The sequence below is a fragment of the Gadus macrocephalus genome, chromosome 8 (genome assembly GCF_031168955.1).
Source record: "Gadus macrocephalus chromosome 8, ASM3116895v1".
NCBI lineage: Eukaryota > Metazoa > Chordata > Actinopteri > Gadiformes > Gadidae > Gadus > Gadus macrocephalus.
The window spans coordinates 8,830,654-8,841,765 of record NC_082389.1 but is presented as its reverse complement, the minus strand read 5'-3'; the positions used below and the strand labels follow the sequence as shown (position 1 = coordinate 8,841,765).

At 42.8% G+C, this 11,112-nt stretch overlaps 3 protein-coding genes across 3 annotated transcripts; 2 read left to right on the top strand and 1 right to left on the bottom strand.

The window, feature by feature from the left end:
* Positions 1 to 76: 76 nt before the first annotated feature.
* On the top strand, positions 77 to 4,571 carry LOC132462862 (GTP-binding protein Rheb). Its single transcript, XM_060058628.1, has 8 exons — positions 77 to 399; positions 1,078 to 1,149; positions 2,061 to 2,128; positions 2,369 to 2,451; positions 2,563 to 2,619; positions 2,727 to 2,774; positions 3,296 to 3,377; positions 3,714 to 4,571. The coding sequence occupies exons 1-8, from the start codon at positions 348 to 350 to the stop codon at positions 3,804 to 3,806; spliced, it is 555 nt and encodes a 184-aa protein (XP_059914611.1). The 5' UTR covers positions 77 to 347; the 3' UTR covers positions 3,807 to 4,571.
* Positions 3,577 to 6,774, bottom strand: ly97.3 (lymphocyte antigen 97, tandem duplicate 3). The gene is made up of 4 exons (XM_060058631.1): positions 6,503 to 6,774; positions 5,979 to 6,040; positions 5,330 to 5,452; positions 3,577 to 4,920 (listed from the first exon to the last, which is right to left on the bottom strand). Exons 2-4 carry the CDS (start codon positions 6,025 to 6,027, stop codon positions 4,814 to 4,816), a joined length of 279 nt encoding a protein of 92 aa, XP_059914614.1. The 5' UTR covers positions 6,028 to 6,040; positions 6,503 to 6,774; the 3' UTR covers positions 3,577 to 4,813.
* A 1,258-nt stretch (positions 6,775 to 8,032) lies between these two features.
* On the top strand, positions 8,033 to 9,904 carry LOC132462863 (gamma-crystallin N-B-like). The gene is made up of 4 exons (XM_060058629.1): positions 8,033 to 8,182; positions 8,593 to 8,841; positions 9,030 to 9,175; positions 9,639 to 9,904. Exons 1-4 carry the CDS (start codon positions 8,162 to 8,164, stop codon positions 9,772 to 9,774), a joined length of 552 nt encoding a protein of 183 aa, XP_059914612.1. The 5' UTR covers positions 8,033 to 8,161; the 3' UTR covers positions 9,775 to 9,904.
* The last annotated feature ends 1,208 nt before the right edge of the window (positions 9,905 to 11,112 follow it).

Here is an 11,112-nt window from a genome sequence, read left to right as displayed (position 1 = left end):
ATCCAATCAGGGTTTTAAATTAAGTAAAATACCCGCCTTTCCCCCGCGTATGACCTATCAGAATAAAGCACTCATTACTAATTCATTACATTGCAAAGGGGAGTGACGCAGTTTTAATAGATCTATAGATAGGCTATCCCATGCTTTTTCTGGCCGAAAAAAATAATAAATTACGCCGTTGTCCAAACAAACATTTATCAGAATCACCGACAAGAATACGGATTTCGACTCCCATCGTGTGGGCTCTGCATGTCGAATCTCCTCAGTGCTTCTTGATTGTGTGGATGCCATTCCGGTTGGAGGTTGCGGAACACCCCGAGGACTAGATGCGATAACCTGAACGAGATATGCCGCAGCCGAAATCAAGAAAAATCGCCATCCTCGGGTACAGATCCGTAGGTGAGTATTAAACCATGATTAAACAGCATGGTTGATCCGGGAACACAGGTAGTAGACTACGGGTTGCGAGCCAGAGGCTGCTAGCATCGGGTACTAAAGCGCTTTTACGCCTCCTATAATAGATTTAAATTACAGGCAGGATGGTGGTAGTGGAGAGGTTTTGTCACGCGATGCCATGGAACAAATGCGAGCGCGCTCACCAGGTGAGACGTGGCCTTGTAGTCACGCTGGCACACAGAGGGCCTTGTGTGCCCGGATTTTATTGTGGATATCCTTAGCTTAGGTTGTGATGGAGAGTGTGTGTGACCCCAGATCTGTGGTTGCTAAAGTATCTACAGCTTCAATTGATCGATTACGTTTGAATCATGTTGAAGGAAATCATCATCAGTTCACCCATTATCGCTTTCAACGCGTTGAGTGTGCCCAAAGGCTGTTCCGTTTGACTCTTTAAAGATACATCAAACCAAAATGAGCATGTGATCAGTGTGTTAATGTTGGCAAGATGGCACTCAGAATGACGGTAACGGAACGAGTGATGCGTGCTGGAAGTGGATGAAGACTACCACTGTATAATGGGCTGTGACAGCATATCTCTACAGTTGTAGATGGTCCTTCATCAGGGGGTGTCCGTTTGAAATAAAATGGAAATAAATCTCTTTTTTTCTTCCATTTTCACAGGAAAGTCCTCTTTGACAATTCAGTTTGTTGAAGGACAGTTTGTTGACTCGTATGACCCAACGATAGAAAACAGTAAGTGGGCGTTATTGATAGACCAATCAATAATACTGTAAAATGTATACTGTCAGGTGTAATTACAGACCCTTCGTATTATTAAACCAGATGCAATCTGATCCAATGTAACATGAGTTTGTGATGCCTATGTGTGATATTTGTATTCCTGACAAATCATACCATTTCTCTGGGAAAATAATTAGTGTATTTCTGTATGACATCTCAAAAACACATGGCAAGCTTTCAACACAGGGGAATCGTACCATTATATTGAGGTATTTTTATTACGAATAATACATTGAATAGAATTGGAGCAGATCGATATGTGTGTTACTGTTTTTAGCACAGCCCCAGGCATTAAAGCCATATTGTCTTATTAGCCAACTTTCTAAAAAATAAAAAGGCATTTTTCCTCCTGAGAATCGCCAAAAACTGTACACATATCAATTGGAAAAGAAGCATAATGCAATACAGCAATCACCTCCCTCTGTCTTGTACACACTCAACTAACACTCAACCTATTCATATCTCTCATAAATCAAACAGAATTGTGCAATAAAAAAGGCTTTAACAGCCAACCAGATTTGTTTGTGTGTCTGCGTGCGTACATGTGTGTTTGTGTGGGATTTGTTTCCGTCTCTATAAATAACCTGACTGAATGTTTAACACAAAGTGAAGTGTGAGTGTCCACATAGAGCAGTGTGGAGCTGTATCTGAGATGAAGTGAGATATTGACATCCCAGCTTCTCATCGAACCGACTGACCCCAGTGCAATAAAATACCACTTTATTTTCAAAGCATTTCTTCTGAATTTTCGGTTTTATACATATGTTCTAAATGTTTGAATGGAATAATGAATGAACGCATGACAGAACACGACATTCATATATATATATATATATATAATGCAACCTGTCTTTCTCGCTTAGCGTTTACTAAAATGATCACGATAAACGGCCAGGATTACCATCTGCAGCTGGTGGACACCGCAGGGCAGGTAGGCCTTCATATGCCTTTCAGCCCACGTTATACCTTTAGTTACGTTCCTGCTTGTAATGAGGCCAATGGCAGGACATACAATTTATGTTTGCCTCTCTTTGTGCTTATAAATATGTTACCTAAAACATCACGGTGACAGCCTTTGTTATATTTTCCTCTAGTAGTAAGCAGTAAATATGTATCTGTTCTTACTATTGTTTAAGTGATCTGTTTACCCTTGCTCTGTGTCTTTCTCCAGGACGAGTACTCCATTTTTCCACAGACGTATTCCATAGACATCAACGGTTACATCCTGGTCTACTCTGTCACATCGAACAAGAGGTACGCTTTCACCGTCCTTATCACGCAACACTGAACGCCAGGCAGTTCACCATAATTCATACTCGGTCTGTACAGAATTGAACTGATATGTTGTCCTTGGGTCTGTTCCAGTTTTGAAGTTGTACAAGTCATCCATGAAAAATTGTTGGATATGGTTGGCAAAGTGCAGTAAGTATAGCTCATTTGTTTTTCTTCAGTTTGTGGTGGTTATAAAACATTCCCAACATACAGTATATCGACTGACTGTGTGCCATTTATTTGCTCTCTCAATACAGAGTACCAATTATGTTGGTTGGAAACAAGAACGACCTACATATGGAGCGGTATGTTGTGCATACACTGTCAATTAGACGTTAAAGTGGTACTAAATTGCACTTTGGCATACCGTAGATTGGAGGCCTGACCTAGCCAGCCATGCTATAAGTCTTGCGTATGCATGCTAATATCGAAGAGATGTTCCACAAAGGTCAGCTAATGTTATCAGCTAACCATAAATACATGGCTTTAAGTAAACATTGACAAATTATAAAAATATTATTTTATATATATATATAATTATTCACCGAAGGTGAATAATTGTTTTAGTATATACTACACGTGAACACTCAAAAATAAACAAGAGAACCCTTTTTGACGGGATTTATTTGTTTTTATTAGCGAACAAAGCGGGACATTTTGCGATCAAATTGCGCCATCTTAGAAGGTTCACGTGTAGCATATACTAAATATATTTAATATTTTTTATGCATATTTTGTCTTGGAGCCAGAATCAGGTTAGCGCTGCAGTAAGAGAGTAAGAGTAACAGTGAATGCTTAGGGCTGATGGGGTCTCTCTGTTCCCTAGAGTCATCAGCTGCGAGGAGGGGAAGGCCTTAGCCGAGTCCTGGAACGCTGCCTTCATGGAGTCTTCCGCAAAGGAAAACCAGGTACCGTATCTTCACCTATGGCCTGTTGAGTTGCTGCCTTCTACGCGTTGAATCGATGCCAAGGGCACGGATTCGTTTGGCACAGGGGAAAAAACCTGTGCCGAAACCTGGCGCCCGTTCAAAGATAAGAAACAGCTATGGCACCACCTTAGCCTGTTTTGGCTCTGATCTTTCATTTTAGTTTTGGCTTATACTGTAATTTTGGTGTGTGTGTGTGTGTGTGTGTGTGTGTGTGTGTGTGTGTGTGTGTGTGTGTGTGTGTGTGTGTGTGTGTGTGTGTGTGTGTGTGTGTGTGTGTGTGTGTGTGTGTGTGTGTGTGTGTGTGTGTGTGTGCAGACCGCTGTGGAGGTGTTCCGGAGGATGATCCTGGAGGCAGAGAAGATTGACGGCGGTGCGCAGCCAGGAAAGACGTCCTGTTCCATGATGTAGACGCCGGCCAATCAACACACAGGACACTGCACTGGGATATCCCGTTACTTGAAGGCTAGCTGCCAGTTCTCCTACACCTCAGCTGACTCCACCCATACACCACTCCCTCCCCCCCCCCTCCCCCCCCTCACCTCAGCTGATCCAACCCATACACCACTCCTCCCCGTCCAGGGTCCTAGATATCAAGATACTCCCTTTTTATGGCTATGATTTACGCTGTTATTTATCAGTATTTTCTTCGCCCCTATTTTGATATTGTTTATTTATTAAATTTTTTCAAGGATGAGTCGATTATTATTTCTTAACCACAATCCACCACTCTCTGGCACTGATGCAAACGCAGAACTTCATGTGTGTACCAGAAAGAAATGTTTGGGGGAATGCTTGATAACAGTGGAGTGATTTTCATACATTGTTTGGTTCAATATGAAGCTCTTCTTCAGGCTAATATGCTTAGAGGATAACTGTTTATAACTACAGCAATGAGAGCTACGAAGGTAACAATAACGGACCTTAAGGAAGGAAGAGTATAGCCAAAACATTTTTTTCTGCTACACGAAAAAAAAAAGCTGTTTTTTCCTCCAACTATACAGCTCCTTTTCTACTTCATTTCAACGCAATACCGTCTCTCCTGTCCCCTCCATTTGTTTCCATAGCCATTACTGTCAGCCAAAAAAATACAACTTCTGCATCCATTTTCTAACGGTGAAAATGTTGTACAAATGTTTTTGATTGTATTCATTAAAGCAAAAAGTGGTTATGTAATGTTGCCTCAATATACTTATTTGTTCTTCCGATCCCAGTGGGGTTGGGGATCAGAAGTTGTTACGACAAACAGCTATCTTTCTTTTTTTTTGCATTTATTAAAGGGTAAAGCAACCTTCACACAAACACAAAAGAGGGGAGGTCTACTGTACCCCAGAGCACAGCTGCACACGGCGGGTCTGGTCGCTCCGAGGGACAATTCAATGCAGAATGCACGGTGGGCTTCGTACAGTATTCACATTCTAGAACGTGTTGCACATGTGGTCGGCACAACACTTGATGTCGATGTAGGAGTTCATCTTCAGCATCTCACAGTCGCTCATAGCCATGCATTTCTGGTACTGGCCATCTGAATGAAATGAAAGAAACATGTATCCAGATTAAGTAAAATTGGTTTTATCGTTTATCTTACAATCTTGAAACATTTTCATTATGTTTTAATGAGGAATGTTAATTCTAAGAAGAACCAACAGTAGTATTGCTCCTGACTACAAAAGAAAACGGTTGTAATCTATTTGTATAGATGTATTAGGTAATATATTCTATTTCACCTTTGAAATAAAGCCAATGAATTTCAGGGCTAGGGACAGACAAAGAGGAAGCCAAATATAAAATAGGCTTTACTCGTGTTTATTCCTGACCAACCTATTTACATGTGACTGAGTTGGAATAAGGTTATTTATTTTATTAAGTGTGATATTGTACCATATCAAATGAAGTGAATAGAAGCGTATTGTGTCCGGAGAGGGGGGACTCACGTGGGGGTCTCAGGAACTTGGCGGCCGCACAGGCGTCCTTCTCCGGCCTACAGGACTCCACGACCAGGTCACATGACTCCCCCGCCCGCCGCGACACACAGCGGTGGCAGTTCAGAGCGCTACCTAAACACCGGGAGAGAGAGGGAGAGAGACGAGACGAGACGAGACGAGACGAGAGAGAGAGACAGACAAATAAAATCACCATGACCAATTCACTCTTTTCCTTTGATTATTCTTATCTACGTGACAATAAGCATGTATACTAACTGCACGTGGAATGTCTTTATTTGAGAAAGTGTAAGTGCTTTTCATTACAACTGTTGGTTTGGGTGGCTGTAGGCCTCTCATCAAACCATAAAATCTGTTACCCAATGTCCTCAATGAAGCATATCATGTTAGTTATGGACCTTACTTCCCTGTACTGTTCCTGCGAAGGTCAAAGTATGTATGAGAAGTAATTCGGCATGTGGCTTGCCCGGCCTGTTCTCATCACATGTTAGCAGCATTGATTTAAGGCTGCTGATCGAGAGACTATCTTTTTTGAGTTCAAAGTGTGCAAGGCACTGAGCTGTTCCGGCCAGAGGCCAAGCAGCGCAGAGCAGTGTTTAGCCACCACTGTTTGCTCAGTGGAGAATCAGTGACGACTTACCGGTTGTTAAAACAAGGGCAAGAGCCAGGGACAACACCAGGAACTTCATGGTTCTGTTCAACCTAGATTTGAAAGACAAGCAGCAATCAGTGATTTTTGTGCTCCCTTAACAACATCTCTGCTCTTTCACTCTAACTAGGGAATACTTGAAGTTATTCAGATCCTTTGGACTACACAGTAGCTGAAGTCTTCATCTTATATTCATGCTACTGTTACTCTAATTCTCCTTTGCATAAAAAAGATCCATATCCCAAGCAAACCCTCATGCACTCAATTCGCTTAAAATGCCAGTAAAACCGGCCACTCCAAAAGTCAATACAAATATCAATGAAGATGATTATATGAACATATTGCATTTTTTTTTCTCTTCTAAACCTTCAAAGTGATATTTTAAGTAAAAACATAAAAAGTCAACACGTCAAAGGTCACATTGCAAATTCAGTATACAAACAAAAGGAAATAATCAAAAACCCACATCCATATAATCAAGGACAACAAAACGTTGCGCATGAATATCTACGTACCTGTTTGCTGTAGAGTAGCAGAATGTGATGTCACAGCAGACTATCCACCCTCTCTTTATACCAACCTCATTTCCGGCGAAAGGCTCCAAACCAGTTGTAAAAGCACCGCTCTTGGTTACAGTGTGTACACTAAGTTAGTCTGGAGCCAGTGACGTCTCCGCTGTTAATACGCTTGTATATTATGCAAACAGGCTGCCACCTTTTGTTCATAAACCTATATCTTTTAAAGCTTGGCTATGCATATTAACGCACAGACTTGTCACTCAACGGTATAAAGGACTGAAATGAATCACCCTGACACAAAAAGCCTTAATACACAGAGAGTCAGGGTGAAAGGTATGTTTGCTGTAGGTGGGCCCTGCTACACGTACAGGACTTAAACTCAGTCATTCCCATCACTCACAGCCTTACACTACTGACCGATTGAAACATTGAATCCGAGCCATGAATAGACTTGCCCCCATAGATTTGGGGCAAGTCTGTGTAAATTCTACATCGCATTATTGTACTAATATGTGTAGTGTCTCATGTGTGACATATACTGGAAGTGTAGTTCAACGGACATGTCTCAAGTCGGGTGTGGCCAGACAGTACAGCTGTTGTGAAGTGTTAATCTGCCAATCTCGGGCCAAAGGGATCAGGGGTGAACGAGCGGGAGTCATTCATGGGAGCAGGTTTAGTTATTGATTTATGCTCTCCAAACCCCTGTCTGGCCCACGTCCTGCCCCACCTGCCCAGGCTTTCATTCTTGGAACAGGGCTAACTTGGTGGGGGAGCTGGGGTAAAGGGGGCTGGTAGTTGTTTGAAGTCCCAGCCAGGACTCCTGCTGATAGTGTTTCTCCTGCCAAGACGTTAAAGGGAACGTTCACAGTTTTTCCAAAGTCGTTTCCAATGTTGGATTTAGATATAGAGGGGGTTTGTTGTAATAACGTGCCACTTTAAACTCAATCACCTGCATGGCTTCAGTTCAAGGTCTCTGTGCACTCAATGGAATCACAATAGAGTGCGGTTCAGGGATGAAAGTTCTTTCCTTGTCTCCTTGGTGAGAGCAGAGGGTGGTCTCGTATGCCTCGACTCTGCTGGGGTCCGGAGATAAGTACATTGTCAACAGATGCCCACGGCTATACAGATCCTTTTACAATGCTTTTTCTGGGATTTTCGTGATATTTAAAAGTTTAAATACTATCGAATAGTATACAGGTATAAACTGTATTTGTAGTTTTCCATCAAGTTCTCATAACAGCCTTTTCACAGTATTATCAGACTATTGGTATTATAACTCTAGTTACCAAATGTATGTCTATCTGAACAACAAATATGCAATACAATCTGTCGAATACAAATAAAACATTTGACAGCAATCTGGACCCATGCCTCGATCTGAGCACCACTGAGCAACACTGCCACAACCCAAAAGCCAAATCAAAGCAAAAATATCTGGGGCTGTATTGTGGTGCTCACACCAAAGCCCATTATCAGCACATGCAGATTTAAGGGAAACTGTCCATGTGGCACAATGTCTAAACCCTTCATTGTTGAACCTTTTGTGCGATGGGACTCGCGATATCTGCGCACACTCTATTGACCTGTATATATCAGGCGGTCCAAATGAGTCCACTTGTAAACTCTGGGTCAAGTTTGGAATAACACCTAGTCAAAATGTCGCAGTACTCTGGAAAGGTGAGTACCACAACATTGAATGTAGTAGCCATCATAGTGAAGACCCTTGAAATAGAAAGGCACTAAAATAACAAAACCAACAATGCATTTTGGTTTTGCACCGACTAACAAATCAGAGGTTTTCTTTTATGAAACAACAGTAACAAACAACAACAAAAAAGTTGTCAACTTAAAAAGAGTGATCAAGAAAGCAAGCAACAAGTCAATACTTTTTAATCAATTCAGATTTGGACATTCACTGTAAAGCGATCGTAACTAACAAGAGAAAAACATAAACTAGCCCCTAAACTGGAGTCAACCCCTCTGACTATCAACCAACTCACGCTACAACAGATTTTTACTGGTTTTACAGTCTGATCCTGCCATTGTCCATCCCTGACACTAAACCCGCTCCACCGCTCCCGCTCTAGGTGGTGTTCTACGAGGGGAAATGTTTCACCGGGAGACAGCTGGACGTCTTTGGCGACTGTGACAACTTCCAGGACCGCGGCTTCATGAACAGGGTGAACTCCATCCGTGTGGAGAGCGGCGCCTTCGTGTGCTACGACCACCCCGACTTCAAGGGCCAGCAGTACATCCTGGAGCGCGGCGAGTACCCCGAGTTCCAGCGCTGGAACGCCCACAACGACCACCTGGGCTCCTGCAGGCCCATCCGCATGGTAAGGCCCTTGGGGGCCCGTCCACAGAGAGACCTCGGCCTAATGGCCGTCGCCCGATTCGCTCACTGCCGCCTCGAATGGCCTGATGTGTCAAACCATCAGCTTCGCAAACATACAGGTGTGGGGGAAATGAAATGGATGTGAATGGCGTCTTAATGGAACCGTTTGTTTTCCCCTGTTTTTCCCAGCACGGAGAGCACTATAGGATCGAGCTGTTTGAGGAGCCCAACTTTGCTGGCCAATTCGTGGAGCTGTGCCAGGACTGCCCCTTCCTGCAGGGTCAGGGCATGGTCAAGAACTGCGTCAACTCCCTCAAGGCCTACGGAGACGGAGCGTACGTGTCCCCACAGCAATAGTCCTCTAGACACCCATATAGCACCATTCGTTCTGGGAGGGGGTCCGTTCTTTACAGTGCTCTGGCTGGCTGTGCTTTTCAATGTTCTAGTTATTTTCTTCACGCTGAATTATTTCACCAGGTTTTGGTTTGAGATGTCCTTGGTCATATGGAAGAGATGCCCAGATGGCATCTCTTTCAGGCAAACAGAATGCAATAACCTTTATTCCCCAGAGAGACCAAGACCGAGGTTTAATTTCAGTGTTTGGTCACTCTTTAGATGAGACATAACATACTTTATTAATCCCAGATGGGGAATTTGTGGCGTCAAAGCTGAAAGTACAGGACAGTAGTAGAATCAGGAGGAATTAAAGAGATACAAGAAGACCATTTATATATTTTTGTCACACGGTTTCAAAGAGTACATGTTTTAACACTGCTGTCTCTCCCTCCTGTTCACCAGCTGGGTGCTGTACGAAGAGCCCAACTTCCGCGGCCGCATGTACGTGGTGGAGAGAGGAGACTACTGCAGCCACATGCAGTGGCAGGCCCAGAACCCCAACATCAAGTCCATCCGCAGGGTGGCCAACAACTTCTAAACCCTCAAACCACTATAGGAGCGGTGATGACCCCGGGGAATGCATAGCCCCACGGGTACCCTCTGCCAGCATAATTAGACCATACAATACTGTTGTATATACTTTGATATAATAAACGATGTAAAAGAGAGTATCACAAGGCTTTGTAAAAATGAAGGAATATGAAGGTTAGGAAAAAGTAGTGCTACAATGATTTATTTTTCTATTTTTTTGGGAGAAAAGCAGATGGGCTAGCAGGATAGATGTACAGATACATGTGTGACACAGATGGAATGCAACAGGGAAATCTAAATAACAAAGGTAATATCAAGAAGCAAAAACATTCTGCCAGCTTTTTGGCATCAATATGTAAAAAATGAGTGGAGACAACTTTGCTCTGTTTCTGTATATTTCTCCATACAGAATTCATAAATTCAGAAGGAGAATGAGGGGGTGAGGTATTGCACAGGTGGGTTTTAACACGCCCTGGAGAACACTGCTACCATCTAGTGTCATTTATCTATTTTACTAAGAGGTCTGCTCACCCGGAGTTTGAAATATGATGACAGCAGAGTGTTTGGATGGCAATAACACGCACACGCATAAACGGGAAACATTTCCCGAGGTGGATGCGCGTATGTATACTTAGGCAGATATAAACACGATCATAGAGAGGAGGTAAGTGTTTCCAATGAACCATTGACCGTGGTTCCCTCCTGTGAGACAAGTTGTTAGCCTGTACAACAAGCCTGTTGTAATGAGGATGCAATCCTTAGTTCAGCAGCCTTTTATATCTGCTGTTTACTAACCAATTAGTATGCTCAGAAGAGAAGCACATTTCCTACCATATACAGGCCTAGCCTAGGTATAATTAGAATGAAAGTTTATCGAATTACTTACTTACTTACAATTACTTATAATTTGCCATTATCTAAGAATCACACGTTGTTACTTGGACTGCTGAACCTTGACCTGCATATGCAATCATTTTTCCTCCATGTGTCATGACAATAACTCATCTGTCCGTGCACTGTTTCCCTCATGGCTTATATTGAATTACAGGGTCAATATAGGATAGAGATAATGAGGAAATGCTTAGTCTTGTGTTACACTCCGCGGTACTAGTTTAAGAGCGATTACCTGGCTAACCTTATTCCTCAGCCATTTGCTTCGCATGTGTGTGTGTGTGTGTGTGTGTGTGTGTGTGTGTGTGTGTGTGTGTGTGTGTGTGTGTGTGTGTGTGTGTGTGTGTGTGTGTGTGCCTTGTGTCACCAACTTTCCATTAGTCTAGACACGAGAGACTCTGGAAGTAAGGCCTAATGGCGATAAATATTCCTCCACCATGGATGATATTCCTTA